The following is a 19,219-nucleotide window of genomic DNA, read 5'->3' on the forward strand; positions in this document are numbered from 1 at the left end:
TGGAGCACACAACAGTCATAAGAGTCCATGTTTCCAAACTGAGATTTATACATCATCTGAACGCTGAATAAATCATCTCTGCATTGATGCGTGGTTTGTTAGGAGAACAATATGTGTCTGAGATACAACTATTAGAAAATCTGGAATCTGAGGGAGCAAAAAATCTAAATATTGAGAAAATTATCTTTAAATCTGTCAAAGTGAATTTCTTAGCAATGCGTATTACTAATCAAACATTAAGTTTTGATATATTTACTAAATATCTTCATGGAACATGATCTTAACTTCATATCCTAATGATTCGAAAATTCGATTTACAATCGAATACAATGCACAATACACATATCATAAATACATTACTGATTTCTTTAGCATTAATAAACACTTTCTTTTTTATTTATATCAATTCTAATATGTATTATTATTATTTATTTTTTTTAATCTAAAAAGACGATATTTGCCTATTATAAATGTAGTGTGGGTGTTTAACCAGCATAATGTGTTAACAACTGGTACACTATTTTTGCACTATGGGTCCATTTGGACCCGAAAAAACTATATTTTATAAAACATTAATGACGTAATACTATAAAAACAAATAATAATTGTTTTAAAAAAATAGTAAATGCAGTAATAACATGGTAATAACATAGTAACATTCAAATCTTTTAAATATTTTCACATTTTTCAAATTCATGAATTCATGAGAATATCAATAAGAAGTTGCTTATTAATGAGTGAATGTTATGGGTTTTGAATGTTTGAATGATTACCATGTTATTACTACATTTATGTATTTTAATGTACTAAAAAAAATTAGTTAACCCCACTGGAACAAATATAAGTTAATTCAATTCCTTTGAATTTATAACTCATGATTGCTACATATTTTTTTAAACAAAACAACAAATAAAAAAAATAAAAAATATTTAATAAGTTTTATTTATTAAATGATTTTACTTGACTAAATTATTACTTTCAGATTAAAAACAAGTGTTTAATTTGTTATGCTGCAATATCTCATCAATAGGCAACAAAAGATTCAGTTCAAAAAACATCTACAAAACATCTGCTTTCATATACCACACAGAATTACAGGAAATTAATATTATTAAAAAAAATCTGTTTGTGTTCCTTCTTACCCTGTATTTTTCTGAGGAGGTTCTGTGTCTCGTTGTCCAGATCTTTTGCTCTTTGGTGGCTGTTTTCAGCGTTAGAAAGAGCCTTCTGTGCATCCTCAGATTGCTTTCTGACCTGGACATAAAACAGTGCATGAGTTATTTGATCCACAGCAGCAAATATCCCATACGAAAAAGTGAATATATATATATATATATATATATATATATATATATATATATATATATATATATATATATATATATATTTGTCCAAAATGTATTTTAAATATATGTTAAATATGTTGCAAACTTTGAAGCTCAATGAACTAAATTTTTATTTAATATATTTAATTTAAACATATACAAAAAAAGAAAAATAAGGAATAATAATATAATAATATTATATAAAATTAATAAAAATTTAAACTGCAAAAAAAAAAAAATAAATAAATAATTGCTTTAAAAATATGAACATATTCCCCCAAGGGAAAAGTAAAAATCTATGTAAATTTATTTTTACACATTTAAACAAATACAGTTTGCGGCCCTTTTTTGTATATTATGAAATTACTTGCAAGAATATAGATATTTTCTCTCTCTGGCTCATAAACAGTATTCTTTATGAAACCTGCATATTGTGCATCAGAAAACACATCTTCTAGTACCTGTTCTTTCAGCTTGTCCATATTGTTGGTCACACTAATAACATCTTGCTCCAGCTGGTTAATTTTAGGCACCTGGCTGTCGACGGTGAAGCTGAACGTGTTCACCAGATCCTGAAAGAAAGCCATCACGGATATAAAGAGCAGAAGGAGATGTGTTCATGTGTGTTCTTCCAAACATTGGATGACAAAACAGACACTTGGCCATCAGATTCTGGGTCCATCAGGAAAACATGATATATTTAACTGATAAACGCTATGATATTTTAAACTACATTCTTATTTCATGCGACAGCAAGAAGAAGAGAGTGTGTGTGTGTGTGTGTGTGTGTGTGTGTGTGTGTGTGTGTCAGACCCTTAAAATGTGCATGATCACACTTGTTTTATGTGCAGTAATAACTGTTGACTTGATATAACAATTTCATGGTGACTACAGGAATAAGACAGAAGGAAAGGAGATGGGGAATACCCTTGTGGCAGTAATGGCTTCTTCAAGCTTCCTCAGATGCTCTTTAGATGAAGGTCTGAGAGAGTCGACATCCAGCTGATCTTTAATTCTTCTGAGCTCAGCATCAAACTTTTCCAGATCGTTCAGCAGTTTCTGTGCACAGTTATCACACTCTGAAAAAAATCACACACACACACACACACACACAGTTAACAAAATAATAAGATAAATAAAATAATGAAGACATTCAGAGCCAGAGGTTTGTGAGATGCTAGTTAACATCCTCTACCTTCACAACGCTCCTCTGTGTTTGTTGCCTGGAGCTCCAGAGAGTTCTTGCACACTACATCGTGAATGGAAATATTCTCTGATTATTATGAAACTGATTAGTTTCAACCCTATTATGATTTCAATATCCATAAAAATCTACTCATTAATACATTACAAATCTACCGCAGAAAACAGTTTAAATTAGCAAAAAGAGAGAGAGAGAGAAAGAGAGAGAAATAGTTTATGGGTGAATTTCACATAGAAGATGTTCAGGTCTTATTTGATATTTACTATAAGAAATAAAATGCTACTTAAAGAATCAAAATATTTATTTATGTCTATTTTTCTAATGTATCTGCATTAGGACATAGCAGAATTTTTTTTTTTTTTGTATTATCATTTGGTTAAATAAAATCTATAATATAAAGACAGTATAAAAAAAATCCTAAAACTGTATCATCAAATAAAAACCTTGATAAAACATGACAGAAACCCTAATATAATAAAACTATCATTAAAATTAAAATCTAAAAACTTTTTTTTTTTTACTTTATGATTTATATATATATATATATATATATATTAAAATATAGTTAATTAAAATACTAATTCATTGAATTAAATGTGTGAAAAAATCTGAATATATCCATATTTTATTCATATAAAAATATATCTTATCATAGAATAGTTTAAGCAGATTTTTTTTTTTTTTATCCCATTTAGGATTCTTTGGGAAACGATCAGATTTTTTTCCAATTCCTGTTTGGTGCAGTTTGTTTGGTGCAAATTAAACTTGTAAAATTGATAGCGTGTGCGCTCGTCTGATGATGGCTGTATTTGTGAAGGTTATCAGTGTCCCTCTGGGAGACGCGTCTGTGTGTTTTTCTGTGTCTGTTGTGATGTTCAGCTGCGATCAAAACACTGACAGTCTATTCTTAGAAAGGCTTATCATGATTAAAAATAGTCTGTGAATGTTCAGCTAATCCCTGCATTGAGTATTCACACACGTGATCTGATGACAGCAGCTCAAAGCTGTGTGAAGTGTGTGACGCCGCAGGTCTGTCTAATGTGTTCAGAGTCCCACGCTGTAAGACACCACCGAAAACTAATGCTAGTGCTAAGTTACCTCACCGTACGAATTAACAAACAGACCTAGAAAAGAAAATTAGGTTAACATTTTATACTTGAATAAGGAAACATGTATATTTCAATGTGTAGAATAATTTAATCCATCATGTTGTCTTTTGTCTATGACATTCCTGATTTTGTTTTATTTGATTTTAATAAAACAATCATTAATTAAAGAAAACTCTACAGTAATCCTATATTCAACACTGGAGAATGTTATTTTCTAACATTTCTCTTGAAATTGCATGACGAATGGCATTATTGTTCTTCAGGAAATTCTGAATGTGCTTATTTATAAATATTAAAAAATATATATTTCATTAAGACACAGTGACTATAATACTAATATATATATATACGCCACTTTGACTATAAAACGTGTTTTTTCAGTTAAATTTATAATAAAAATTTACTATATGCACTATTTATATTTTACATTTTATGTATATATAATATATATATATATATATATATGTGTGTGTGTGTGTGTGTGGTGTCTAATATATACCTAATATGATGTCCTTTTACAGTTAAAATGTATCTTATTGTAAATACATATTAATGATAAAAAAATGTGACATTTAACAAAAATTGTAACTGTGAATCTAACATATGTATAATTTAATATAATGTATATAAACACACACACACACACACACACACATATATATATATATATATATATATATATATATATATATATATATATATATATATAGTACACACACATATAGTTCTGTATCTTGTTAACTTGCCAATGTTTCAAAACAGAACTCGGAATATCTTTCGAAGATTTGATGTCACTAACCGCGCAAACTTTGGTAAATCCAGCGATGATTTCATTCCTGAAATATTTCATCCTTCGTAAACACATCTATTTCCAAACAGACTGGAGAAAAACCCTGGGAGCTTTCCTGGTGGCTGTGTAAAGTCAGTCAATCACTCTAGAGCTCACTAGATTGAGAAAGGCCTTGTGTTTCAGGTGTGGTCAGCGTGTGTCCACAGAAGAGCATCTGCATGTGAAAGTGAGAAAAGAGAGTGAAGAAAGTCTTTCCTCTTAACCCTTCTCCGCTCCAGTTACTGCTCTCACACACAGACAGATCTTCAAACACAACCCTGATTAAATATTGAAGAACCCCCACGGCTCTCTAACAGAACACAACCTCCAAAAAAGAGAGAGGAGAGGAGGCTTGGTACCAACCCAAGGAGAAGTTCCTCTGTGAAACATTGCTATCAACCATGGTCAGATTTTAGAGTTAGACTTCAAGCCGATTTAAACTGGTTTAAAGGGACACTTCACCCAAAAATGGACTATTGCAAACTGTGTGTTTCTTTCTTCTGTTCAACACAAAGATATTTTGACTAATGTTGGTAACCAAACAGCTGCTGGAATCCATAGTAAATCAAGTTATACCATCAACTGATTGTTTTAATTTTTGGGAGAACTGTTCCTTTGAAGTTACTATTTTTGACAAGAATATTGTTCCAGGACCTATAAAAGGTCAATTCACTGCCATGCCTTACTTTACAATTTATTTTTTACAGTTTAGAGTTATATTTAAGTGTTTAAAGCATGTAAACTAAACTGGGAATTCCCGGAAATAAGTGTTTTACTGCCATCTTGTGGTTGCTTTACAGGACTTTTATAACGTCATGTTCAAACAGAGGATTCTATTGTGTGAAAATATCTTCTTTTATAAAACGTGATTTAAAATTCTAATTGAAAGACATATTTTTGTATTTTTCTGGAAGTAACCATATTGTCGATCTTGTCGTAAATTTTTAGTTCATAAATCAAAATTTCTCAATACGTTACCTAGATTTGATGTCTTTCTTGCAGAGAGTGCTTATTGTTAAATCTCTTAAACGCATTGATAAGAAGAATAACAAGTTTATTAAGGCTTATGATGATATTATACTTAAAGAATGATTTTCCTGGCCTTTTTGTATGTCAATGCAGTGCTATTTTGTCTTGTAAAAAAAAAAAAAAAAGAGACTATATATATATATATATATATATATATATATATATATATATAGTCTTTTTTACAAGACAAGACAGAATATATATATATATAAAAAACTTTACAGAAGTCTGCTAAATATAAATAAAAGCATAATTCACGTTGTACTTAATTGTACAGTTGTGTGACAAAGAAAGAAAGAAAGAAAGAAAGAAAGAAAGAGGGTTATTGTGGTAAATGTAATTTTTAAGTAAATTACCCGAAAGCTGTTTCAGAAAGGGAGACTCCTCCAAAGTTCCTCTGAGGATGGATGTGAGGGGAAACCACTACCTACCAGAAAATCTCCCTAAACTTGGCATAAAGATTTAGCAAAATTTTGGCACAAAATGTGTTTTTTTTCCCAACGCTGGACTCCTAGATTAGCGCAATTAGCGATCTGACTCGCTAAGTTAAATGTATACATCGACTTTTTATGCTAATATTTGTGGTCCAAACGGTCTTTTCGCGACCAAAGTTACTTAAATATCACCTTCAAGTCAACTAAAGTAAGTTTTACACAAAAACTATTAAATTTCTCAGACCTACCTGTAAAACTGATAAATAATGACTACATCTGTTTCGTGGTGTAGCGTGCAGATACTGATCCCAACGGCAGGCGCTCAACGGTTGATCTGCTGTTGCTAGGTTACCACCTCGACTGCCCTCGAATTCTTTTCTGGAACTAAGAAAAAATACGCGCGCTTTCTGTCAGACTTCAGTTGTTTACTCGCTTTCAAAACATTTGACAACAAAACATTTCACAACAATGAAACGTTCCTGAAGTAAGATGTAAAATCAAACGTTTTCATGAACATTTTAAGGCCAAACATTGACCGTTGGTTCCCTCAACTATTTTCAATTGTAAATAAAATAAATGCATAAATTTAAATAAATAACCAATTTCTAACGTTTTATTATTAAACGTAGCCTAAGGAAAAGAAACCTTTACATTTTGTTCTCCAACAACAAATTAAACACATTTAAACTGCAAAGTGCATTTTGAAGAGACAATTTTGATAAAATGTACACTATTTAAAAAAAATATGGCACAATGAACTGTAGCCTAATAATATAAAGGAATTTTCCATATTGATTTTTATTTTGCATTCCATTGTGTTTTAGAGCTAAGGGAAATGTCTGTAATGCGTCTTGGCAGGAAATGATCAGTGCACTTTCCATTTTTTACTATCCATTTTGTTATGTTGCTAACAACTTGCCATATAGGCTATTACATGTCTGATTAATCAAGCATCTAATCTTGCATCCTTCCTAGCTATTTCTGTTGTAGATAATCAGTTCAACTATTCTTTCAACCCTGTGTCTTGAAGATGAAGCATGCTGCAATACATATCTGCAAATCATCATTTCATGTGAGTCACATTTCTGACTCGTCATGGATCAATTTTTGCGTGAGGATGCCGTTGTTTGCTCAAGCCGGAAAATCTAAAGTTGCTCCGTTCAAAAGTGTAATCATCTATCTTTGGAGCATTGGGGTCTGGTTCACTTTTTCCAACAGTACTGTTTTGTACTGCATTTGTACAGCATTGTACTCTTGACTTCAGTTATGCCTACATTTGGTGTTGGCCATGATCGGCCAAAAAAAATTAAAAAATGTTCCGGAAACCAAAAAAAAAAAAAAAAAACACCCACACTCACACTTCTGTTGGAAAAATACCTTAGCATAAAAGTGAAAATATCTGTATCTGCACATCTGTAGTTTCTCAATAATCCAATTTTACTCATTCTTTCTTTATTCCATTCCTCGCTGGTCAAAAGACCAGTGTATCTTGTGTTTTAGATGCTATCATGTTAAACTACAGACAACCGGCTCTTCCAAACCTCTAAAACCATTAAGACTTTATCTAAACCAGCAAAACCATTAACTTCACCACAAAGACAAACTTCGTAAACCAATTTGGTTATACCGATGAATGGCAACAAACCACCACTAAATAAAAGGTCACACTAAGCTGGTAACAGAACTTGAAAAAATTGTGTAATAGCAAAACCACAGTATCTGTTCCAAGTTATTAGATTAGCATTCAGATCTAGCACTCCACTGGGTGCAAAAGAAGGTCATGATAAAGATGTATGATGCACTGATAGGACTTCTTAGAAAAAGGATACACTTTCACCAGTTTATACATTAATGATCCAATTTTCGTGGAATAACTGCAAAGAAGCACGTTATCTCATTAAAATCACAGATCACACCTCCAACGTGGATTCTGCTGAAGGCTGCTTCACCTCAGAGCTTCATGCTGTAGAAATTAACCATGAAATGGCAGAAGAAAGTTTATAAACTCTTGCCATTTCAAAATATAGGCATTGTTAGAATGCAACCTTATTGTACAGGAATTGGAAGCAATTAAAATAACTAGTTTGCATATATAGAAGTGCTGTACTTGGAAAAAGCTGTGCACTGAATATTTATCAAGTTGAGATATACATGTACAATGAATATTAGCTAATGAATTAATAGTAAAATCAATAATATTTGTTTTTATAAACGTGTAGTTTAAGAATTCTTCCTACACCAGTGAGAATAAACAGCAAGTTACCATTGTGACAACATGCCCTACTGTAAATAGCCATCTATATATATCTATATATAAATAATAAATAACACCAATAAAAATCAATAAAAGATTCAAAACCTAAGGCTTGGATCAATCATTTTCACTGCATTTTAAGAGGGGTGAAAAATAAAAAGGTAAACATGCATTAATGAAAATTTAAATCTCCTCTTAAAAAAAAGATTTTTCACTCTTTTATACAATAAAAATGCTTTGGTCTAAAAATGATACATTTTAACTAAGTCCAAACTATACTATGCATGTCACCTTCTATTAATAATAATAATGGCACAGATTTTTCACAGATTTCTAAAAATTTAAGAGCAGCATTGTTATTGTTTGCTAAAACTGTATAAAAAAATGTAAAAAAGGAAAAGTAAAAACTAAATATGTTTAAGAACCAAAATGAATTACATGAAGTAATACATCTGAATTAAAAATAAAAACATATAGAAAAACTTTAACCTGAATTATATATATATATATATATATATATATATATATATATATATATATATATATATTAGAATAGACCAAGTAAATATTCAGGCAAATATTCAGGACTGACCCAGAGATATTTTTATTCCAAAAAATTAGTGCATAGTTTTTGTCCCTTTCGGCCTGGAAACTTCCACAATTGCTCAAAATAATATACTCACACTTCATTATAACATCTCCTCAGCTTCATGCACGAGTATTTCCCCTCCTGAATGGGAATCCTCGGTTAAGAAAAATCACAATCAATATGCATATTAACCAGAGGCCTGCGGTCTTCACTGAGGTCCTGAATGACTCCAGTCAAAGCTGATATATTACAGAACGAGATCACTTAGAAAATGCGGAATTTAATAGGGAGAAGGAAAAGTCTGAGACACATTACTTTCATTTCCTGTGGAAGTGTCTTAGTTTAGGAGTGAGCCTCTTGATTCAGTACAACCTCCAACAAGCAGCTCCTTCCCTGCGATCTTCTCCCAATCATCCTGCAACTTTAGTGCAACACAATGCTCTCGTCACACTGCAAAACACACTGAGTCACACTGAGTCTGCGCTTCTCTAATTCTGAACCCGAACGTCTTGGGTATTATATCAAGTTAGTAGGATCAATATAATATATACTCAATATCAATATAAGTTCCTTCAGAAGTTTTGAGCAATTAAGAAGAACAATATCTCAGAAAAGATCAAGTATTTATAGATTCTCCATTTTGATCTTCACTGTGAATGTGTGTGGGTTTATTAGAGCATTGTGTTAACAAGCGAAAGGTTGGGGGTTCGAATCCCGGGGAACACATGATAGGAGAAAATTGTTAGCCTGAAGGCATTGTAAGTCACTTTGGATAAAATAGTACATCAATTTGTACATTTAATTTGATATTTTGATATATAAATTTTCAAAAATCATGTTTTTTATGATGTTATGTTTTTTGTGTTTTATCGTGTTAGTTAGCTGTATTTTTTGTTATTATTATTATTTAATCAAAATATCCCAACTGCAGTTTGCAATGCAGGATAATTAAAAAAGAAAAAAAGCCTTTTGAAAACATTTTCAGAAACATTTATTGGTTTCTGTAATTGAGCTTATATATATGTTTTCTCCAATTAATCTCAATCATGGCTGAATCTCAATGGGTTATTTTGACTTGGTTAAAAATAACAACAACAAAAAAATACAGCTAACACAAAAACTTGGTAACATCATAAAAAACATGATTTTTGAAAATTAATAACTGTTTCTAACTAACTAATATATATATATATATATATATATATATATATATATATATATACACACACACACACACACACAGAATATGTAAACTAAGTAAATTAAATTAAATCAGTGAAACAATAAGAGTATCAAAACCTAAATCAACTTGTGGCAGTTTTGAGGGGAAAAAGTAAAATAAAAAATCCTGAGTTTTGAGAGGGAAAAAGTACAATAAGAAAATAATTTTATGAAAATCTGAAATGGGGCCTTTTCCCTAATTATGTTAATTTTGTAAAAAAGGCGGGTTGAGGGAAGTGGAAACTCTCTAGAGTGTATAAAAACATTTGAGACGCCTGGTTCAGAAGTCTCCCGAAGTTTCTTGAACACATCGCACACAGACTTACCCAATCAGGATGTCGTCAGCTCAGAGTAAGTGCAAGTGTTTGAGCGACCGGACGCATCTCGTGTGCAGACTCAGCTCTTCACTCTCTCTCTCTCTCTCTCTCTCTCTCTGCAGACGTAGCGCTCTTCCTGTCTGTCGCACTGGCAGCGTTCATCAGTCTGCTGGATGCAGTGCCTGTCTACAGCGGTCTGGCCGAACTCTCTGAAACATCTGGGGACGAGCTTCAGGACGTGGATGGAAAGAGTCCTCTGAGCGACCGGCAGAAGTGGCATCTGATGGCCAGAGATCTGCACAGAGACGTCAAGATGCTGCGAGACCAGCAGGTGCGTCTCCACACACACTAATGCAAAGACGCTTCGTGTTTCTCAGACTAACTCTGAGCTCCTCCTGTCTCTCAGTTTAAGAGGGACTTCAGACAGACGGTGAACATGACTGCGTTTGAAGACGTGAGGGTCAAAACTCCTCTCCTCAGACCCTCAGACGGCTGTCTGTCCAGAAACTTCAGCACAGTAAGAACACGCTTCTCTCAAATCACTGCGTTTAGGATTGATTCATGGCTCTTAGTTCAGTTAAAATAATGCATTCGTTCCCAAAGCTGATTTCAAACTAGTTTACTCAAATTTTTACATTTTTATTGTCCTTGTAAATACTTTTGAACATTTTCTAATGCATTATGAACAAAAAAAATAATAACTTTTTAGCTTTTATAAACATTAACAAAAGTTAATGATGTAAAAAAAATACTATAAATATTATATTAAATATTTATAATTGTATAAACTTTAATTTTTTGTTATTTATATATTTTAAATTTGTTGAATGACATTATTATTACATTATATTTTATCATTTTTTTCGATGTTTCTATTATTACATTATAATATTAGTATATTTTATGTTTTATATTTATGTTATTATATTTTGAAAATGTACAATTATTATTTTAACTATTAAAATAAATGAGTAGATGTGTCCAGATGTTTGGCTGCTACTCTACGCAAACTTAACTGCATTTCTAATATATATATAGTGTTTTTTAACAGTAGTACTACAGTAAAGTGTGTAATGAATGCTCCAGCATACTCTAGAATTAACAAGTAAACTGAAATAAATGCTATTACTACAATAAACTATAGCTGTAGAACACAAAGTCATTTGTTTATATTATGTTACCATGTCAACAATAGAATTACTAAAGTGTTACTAAACGCTCGCACTAAACGCTCGCACTTCTCGAATGTTTCAGGATTCGTGTCTGGGTCGCATTTACAGCGTCCTGACCTGGTATAAAGACAACTGGAGCTTCATCGAGAAGGAAAACCTGACCTCCAGCCTGGTGAACGACGTCAAACACGGGACCAAACGCCTGCTGGAGGCCATTAACAGCCAGGTAAACACACCTCAGCGGCTCCACGCGCTCAAGATGACCTCACAGAGACACGCAGCTTCAAAATGACTGATACAAGCATGAGTTTAAGAAAACAAGCATTGCATTTTTCGACAGATTATTTGCTTTTCCAATTTGACTTATTAGGAGTTTACAGTAGCATTTCATTTCAAGAGCATAAAAATTAAAATATCTGCTAATTTATAGTTAAAATATTTTAAAAAAAGTTAAGTATATTAATATAAAAAATTATGAAAATAAGTAATACAAATAAAAATATTAAATTATTGATTACATTTTTATAAAACATTAAAAAATCATATACAGATGAACAACAAAAACTAAAGTCATATTTAAATAATTTACAGTAAAGCATTTCATTAAGCTTTTCTTTTAGAGCATAAACATTACAATTTTAGGAAATATTTTACAATAACTAAAGCACTTATTAATTTCAGGTTGTGTTAATTTACAAATTACCAGCACTTATTAATATATTTTTAAAATTAAAGTTATATATTACGTAATTATTAGTCATTTTATACTTAATCTTTATATTATATTTTTATATTATTAACATTATTATATTATTATTTATAAATTTTTTATGTATTTAAAAATATATACATATTTTTATGTTAGTATGAAAGCCTGTTTCCGCCACAAAAAAAACTAATTACAACTTTTTATCTCACAATTCTGACTTTTTTTACTCAGAATTCCAAATAATTTATTTCAATTCCGACTTCATATCCCGCAAATTCCGACTTCATATCCCACTAATTCCGACTTAATATCCCGCAAATTCCGACTTCATATCTCGCAAATTCCGACTCCATATCTCGCAAATTCCGACTCCATATCTCGCAAATTCCGACTCCATATCCCGCAAATTCCGACTTCATATCTTGCCAATTCCGACTTCATATCCCGCAAATTCCGACTTCATATCCCAGAAATTCCGACTTCATATCCCGCAAATTCCGACTTCATATCCCACAAATTCCGACTTCATATCCCACAAATTCCAACTTCATATCTCGCAATTCTGACTTTATAACACTTTATAAACCACAATTGCGAGTTTATATAAACATTTCGGAAGAAAAAAATCATATTTATAATTGCGAGATAAAAAGTCGCAATTACCTTGTTTTATTTTTTGTTTAGTGACGGAAACGGGCTTCCATATGTTAGCTATTGCATTAACAAATCAGACATTATTCATTTTTTGCAATTTGAAGCTTGGTCAAAACAAATCTCATTCACTCACTGATAAATAGATGGTTACCTATAACCTAAAAAAAAACACATGTAGATCATGGAGTAAAATCGAGAGTTATCTCGAGTTATTGCTGCAAATCCTGCCAATCTGAGCTCACCATCAGTTGCTCATGAGCAGTTTCTCTTAACAGCACATCTGATGTTTGTTTGTTCCTGCAGCTTCAGATAGCGGACGGAGGAACGGATCAGATCTCCAGCGCTCCTCTCTCGGCCACATCCGCGTGGACACGGAAGACCACGGTGCATTCGATCCTGTTCAACTTCACCAGCGTGATGATCGACTCCTGCAGAGCCATCAATTACATGAGCAAACGCAAAGCTGCGTATCGAGCCAAAGACACGAAGAGACCCGCAGACTGGAGCTCTGACAAGAACTAATTTATTCAACTATTCTTTTTATTTATTGAACATCACAGAGAGTTCATTCAGAGCAGAATAATTTAATATTTACGGGTCTATAATTTTAACTTATTGAAGGTTGTGCACAACTGATATTTATAAATGCTATATTTATTTGCAAGTGTTTTCTATTTCCTTCTCATTTGCACGCTATTGAAGATCAGTGCTGATGAATGCATTTATGAACTTGATTGATTTATTTAAACCGGAATGTGACAACATGCTGACTGTTTACAATGATCTTCAAAGATTCAATAAAAAAAAAAAAAAAAAAAAAAAACATTTTGTCTGTTTCTCAATGCAATGTTTCAGAAAGAGTTAGTCCAGAAAAGTCTTAAAATAACACAAAAGCATTGTGTAGACGTGACAGTGAAGTATTTACACCCCAGCACACAGTTCAGATCAGTCTTCATGGAGTCTTGTAGTGCTCGTCAGGAGCGTCTTCATCCCCAAAGCAAACTGAAAGACAAAACAGATCATGCCGTGCTCATTCTGTGCTAAAACACTGTGAGTGATCGTCACAAAACTCACCTGAGAACTGTGGGTTCAGGCATCCCTGGATCGGCTCCCCGCTTGAATCCTGGGAGAGAAACAAATACATTAAAATGCTTTTGAAATCTGTTTCTATTGATTAGTGGTCGACCGATACAAGGCCGATATATCGGCCGATATTTGGGATTTTTCAAATATCAGCATCGGTCAATATGTTTTTCTGCTTGGCCAATGTGTTCGAGACTTTTTTTTTTTAATTGTAATTTACATGCGTGTATTTTATATATGTGTGTATATACAAATTTATAAATATATAATCATTAGTTCAATATTACAAAATAAATGTAATAAACATTTACATAAAATGATATAATTAAAATGTGATTTTGAAATCCATAAAAACAAAAAACTGTATACATTTATATATATATATATATATATATATATACACACACACACACACACTTAAAATGTATAAAATACAATTATAACAACATTTTTATATTTGATTTAGCAATTCTACATATACTTTAGATTTCTATTTTTATTAAATGTGTATTATATACAGTTTTTCCCCATTGCTTTTGTGCTTTTTGTAATCCCCTTAATTCTCAATGTTTTTCCTCATTACTATAACACTAAATTTTCTCATTTAAATCAGCACTTGAGCAAACCAAGAAACACTACTAAATCAACACAACCTAATGTTGTGTTTTATTGTTTGAGCATTACAGTAAAAACTATTCTGCATTAGCAAAACAATGAGGATTTGGGAGAAAATGTGTTCGGTTGGCATTAATAATGTCAATGCAAAAAAAAAAAAAAAAAAAAATCCCTTTTTTAAAGCACTTTAATATTTGTGTGTTCTTGACAGCTTTTGTGAGATCCACTACACTACAGAGCAGGGGGCAGTCAATATAATGCTGAGAAGTACATAACACACCATGATAATAACAATCCCACTCATCTGAGGGTTTCTCTCGCACAGATGTCCTAACGCAGAGCAGTATATGATGACTGATGCTGTAGTCACTTATTGCATCAGTGTGTGTGAATAAAAGCACTCTCACTCTCTCTTTAGCAAGCCTGGACTCCTGAGTTTCTTTAGTCACTGGTCGGACTGGCATCATGAAACTTCCTCAGATCCGGAGTACAGACTCAGAAAGTCCTGTGTTGCAGCGCGTGCGCAGGCTGTGCTTCCTGTTTTCACCCGATATTGACTGACTAACACACAAGAGCCTCATCCGCGAGATCTCGAAGAATGCAGTCAGAGCGGATTCATCTGCACTTTATTGATTGAGCAACACACTCGGAGGAAAGACAGACAGACGCACACACTGTCCTCTTCTGCTTCTCATATTCAATATTACACACATCACAGACTCCACTGTGAGATCTAGAGAAACAGTTTATACATACAAGAGATGATCAGATGTGAAAAAGACAGAGCTCAGGCTGGTTTATTTGTTGCTTCTTGGTTTAATTAGATTTTTTAAATAATTTGTTGTATAATTATGTTCCACATTTATATACATAACATTTTTATATATTATATCCATATAATGTTATAATAGCTGTATATTACGGAACATTTACATTATATTTCATCTGTTAAATAATTTTTGAAGTCATTTACCATTAATTTTTTAGATTTATATTTATTAAATTAATATATATTACTATATATTATTATATATTATATATTATTAATATATATTACTAAAAAAAAATATATATATATATATATATATATATATATATATATATATATATATATATATAAATAATACAAAACAACATATATATTTATAACAATTATATATATATATATATATATATATATATATATATATATATATATATATATATATATATATAACACATATAACACATAGAACAAATTATTTAAAAGATAGACAAATATTTAATTGTGTGTATATATATATATATATATATATATATATATATATATATATATATATATATATATATATATATATATATATATATATACAAGGCTACCATAAAAATGTAATAAATATGAAAAATAAATATAAAGAAATTAAAGTTTATATATAAACTTTAATTTCTTTATATTTATTTTTTATATTTATTACATTTTTATGGTAGCCTTGTATGTATGTATGTATGTATATATATATATATATATATATATATATATATATATATATATATATATACACACATACATACAATTAAATATTTGTCTATCTTTTAAATAATTTGTTCTAATGTGTTGTACGTCAAATATTTTTTAGTAGTAGCTATATAATTAAATCTACGATTATTATATTCTGCACTATGTTTTAATAATAGTCTGTGTTTTCCGCTGTCGTCGTCCTCCTCCTCCAGAAATGCTAATGTTTCGACTCCTGGGGCTTTTCTGCGTAACAGACAAACAAAAAGCTACAACTTCCTTCTGCATCTCATTTGTCTCTAAACGTTTCCCATCAGGCCAAAAATACAGAGTCAGGCAAATTCCTGCGGCTCCTGAAGCCTCAAGAACATTTCCTCATTCACATTAAACACTGATGACGCCGCAGGAGCACGACCTCTGACCCCAAAGAACAACACTAACTACAGCCAGCATCATCAAGAGGACGGAGCGTCACAGAGACAGGAAGTGATGCGCTGCAGACACCGAACGACCACGCACACACGCAACAAACACCACTCAACTCAACACTAGCATCAGAAATGATGCATGATCCCAAACACCCTTCATCCTGACGGACCGTCCTGCAGTGACGAGAAACCCTACATTACCAGTAACTAACTATAACAGAGTTTAATCACATCGGAAGAGAGCATGAGATGAACTCAGACGAGCACGTCTCTAGAGATCAAGCTGCTGTTAACTGAGATAATGCTAATAGCACACAGAGTCAGACACCCAATAAAACACAGGAAATGGTAACTCAGACTTTTCACCTCGCAATTCTGACGTTTTTCTCACAATTGCAAGATACAAAGTCAGAACTGTGTGATATATGCCTACACTCGCATTTCTGAGAAATAACGTAAAAAATGCGAGATATGAACTCGACTTTCTTGCAATTTCGACTAACACCGAGTAGGGCTGAAAACTGGCTGAAAAATGGCAGAAAAACTAAATTCGAATTTTGTACTTAAATATTATCAACTAAATTTAAAATGCATAATTTCAGTTAGGGTGAAGAAAAGATTTTGGCTTCTCTTCTGAGTGCACAAGAGGGCGCATCTAGTGAAATATTAATAATGCACATTTATTAATGCATGCATAGATTAATACAAAGCGCCTAAAGCCAAATCACAAAGAGTACGTTTATCATTTAAATGCAATTTAGATACAGTGGGACGGGGGAAAAATGCTTTAAAGTGTTGAGATATGTTTTTTCAAAGTTGAACTTGCTTTTATTTTACATGTCTTTCTAAACATTTCTCTTTTGTGCGAAATGCGAGTGAAACAGTTATAGATGCCCCTCTAGAAAGTGCGCGAAATATATGTTCTGTGTGAAGGGCTTGGTTTCAGTTTTGGCATAAACAACATCATCTCCGCATTGAGGTTCTCTTTTCCCGCAATATTTGAAATAAGTCCGAACTGTGTGAAAAAAGTAACAATAACGATTTAAACTCGCAATTCTGCAAAAAATCCAGCATTGATAGTTTATCTCCCACAATTCTGACTTTATTTATTTATTTATAGAATTGTGAAATAAAAATTCTTAATTAATTACCTCTTTTTATTGTTTATTCAGTGGCAGAAATGGGTTTCCATTGTATCTTAAAGTAGTATTTACAAAAAAAAAAAAAAAAACGATGGGGGAAAAAATCTGCTGATATGTTTATCTACAAATGCTGATCATCTCAAAATTAGCAAATGCTATTGATTGGATTAGCAGTATTTGTCTTTCTTCTGTTGAACACACACACACAAAAAAAAAGAATGTTGGCAACCAAACAGTTGCCAGTACCCATTGACTTCCATAGTGATTTCCCATAGAATGGAAGTCAATGGGTACCATCAGCTGACTGCTCAAACTCTCTTTAATCTGGGTTCAGGGATCAGTGTTAGTCTTCAGTGTCACATGATCTTCTGAAATCAGTATAATATGATGACTTGCTACTCCAGAAACATTTCTGATTATTATCAATGTTGAAAACAGTTGTGCTGCACAATACTTTTGTGTGCATGTATATAATATACACATTTATTTACACACGTACTTAGGGCTAGTCTCTCGTTTGACTTCACTACCTCTAAATAACGATCACTGATAGTGATGTTTGACTTATTAAACACTTGATATGTTTCAAACCCTTATATGAAGCCAGATCGCTGATGATAATGAGGATGTCGATGATCGGGTGTTCGGGTGTGTGTTACTGACCCAGGTACAGCACGGTGGGGATGAAGCCCCAGCGGATGATGAACTGGCCGCACTGGAACACCTGCTGCAGACGCTGCTTGCTCTCTTTGCTCAGTTTGGCCATGATTTCACTCAGATTTGGTCAAAAATCGTCTCTGGATCCGACGCGGAGCGGTGAAGGGCACAGAAGAGCGCAGGAAGCACGTGTATGCCGTAAAGTGTGCCGGGGTGTCGTTCCAGCGGCTACAGTTTTGCGACAGTCACAAAAAAAAGCGCCACGGCGACATCTAGTGGCCAGACTGGGACATCAGGAAAAAGCACTTACAATGTAGAAAATAATAATTTTCAGGGGTGGTTCTAGGGTGAGTGGAGATCCGGGGCTTAGCCCAGAAAAATCCATGTATGTGACTTTTTATTTTAATAAATCAGAAAGATTTACCTTGTTTAAAATATACAAAAACAATAAAAACAAAAACAAATTTAAAACCTTTTATTTAAAGTATTGAGGAAAATACATTTGCTTTTTGCAAACAAAAATTAAGAATTGCAAAACAACTGAAACAGCGCGATAGCAATGATTTTGCAATAAATATTTTCCATGGTCATATCTAATAAATTATTTGCAACGCTGCTTTTATTTTACATGTCTGTCTAGTTTGAGCTTGCAATACCATTTTTCCTATGCGCTTTACTTTTCTGCACGTCCCTCTTTGTGGCACTGTTTTGACGCGGGGGCAGAGTCAAGGGACGGGGGCGTGTACAACATGCCTCCATGGAAGTGACGTCATCGGCCCGAGACGCAGCTCACTGATCCAGGTCCTGTCATGATGAGCAGAGATTTTCGAGTGGATCGTTTATTTTTATTCAGTAGCATTAAAACATTCATGTTTTCGTTTTATTTACTTTATTAACAAATGTATGTGTATTAGTTTATTTTTCTGGATGTGCACACTTTTATAGCATTATGT

The 19,219-nt window shown here is 32.4% G+C and overlaps 3 protein-coding genes and 1 long non-coding RNA gene across 4 annotated transcripts; 1 reads left to right on the top strand and 3 right to left on the bottom strand.

Annotated features, from left to right (window-relative positions):
- Nucleotides 1-1,092: 1,092 nt before the first annotated feature.
- Nucleotides 1,093-2,665, bottom strand: LOC113120189 (laminin subunit alpha-3-like). The gene is made up of 5 exons (XM_026290131.1): nucleotides 2,662-2,665; nucleotides 2,521-2,574; nucleotides 2,253-2,404; nucleotides 1,787-1,897; nucleotides 1,093-1,254 (listed from the first exon to the last, which is right to left on the bottom strand). Exons 1-5 carry the CDS (start codon nucleotides 2,663-2,665, stop codon nucleotides 1,093-1,095), a joined length of 483 nt encoding a protein of 160 aa, XP_026145916.1.
- A 1,702-nt stretch (nucleotides 2,666-4,367) lies between these two features.
- Nucleotides 4,368-6,294, bottom strand: LOC113119689 (uncharacterized). The gene is made up of 3 exons (XR_003294507.1): nucleotides 6,179-6,294; nucleotides 5,853-5,944; nucleotides 4,368-4,642 (listed from the first exon to the last, which is right to left on the bottom strand). It is a non-coding gene; the product is annotated as an uncharacterized LOC113119689 (long non-coding RNA).
- Nucleotides 6,295-10,302: 4,008 nt separating this feature from the next.
- LOC113119663 (interleukin-6-like) lies at nucleotides 10,303-13,654 on the top strand. Its single transcript, XM_026289280.1, has 5 exons — nucleotides 10,303-10,345; nucleotides 10,434-10,642; nucleotides 10,718-10,828; nucleotides 11,566-11,709; nucleotides 13,150-13,654. Exons 1-5 carry the CDS (start codon nucleotides 10,330-10,332, stop codon nucleotides 13,366-13,368), a joined length of 699 nt encoding a protein of 232 aa, XP_026145065.1. The 5' UTR covers nucleotides 10,303-10,329; the 3' UTR covers nucleotides 13,369-13,654.
- Nucleotides 13,564-18,483, bottom strand: LOC113119673 (mitochondrial import receptor subunit TOM7 homolog). Its single transcript, XM_026289293.1, has 3 exons — nucleotides 18,273-18,483; nucleotides 13,921-13,969; nucleotides 13,564-13,848 (listed from the first exon to the last, which is right to left on the bottom strand). Exons 1-3 carry the CDS (start codon nucleotides 18,373-18,375, stop codon nucleotides 13,833-13,835), a joined length of 168 nt encoding a protein of 55 aa, XP_026145078.1. The 5' UTR covers nucleotides 18,376-18,483; the 3' UTR covers nucleotides 13,564-13,832.
- Nucleotides 18,484-19,219: the final 736 nt, after the last annotated feature.

This window comes from Carassius auratus, chromosome 19 (genome assembly GCF_003368295.1).
Source record: "Carassius auratus strain Wakin chromosome 19, ASM336829v1, whole genome shotgun sequence".
In the NCBI taxonomy this organism is placed as follows: domain Eukaryota; kingdom Metazoa; phylum Chordata; class Actinopteri; order Cypriniformes; family Cyprinidae; genus Carassius; species Carassius auratus.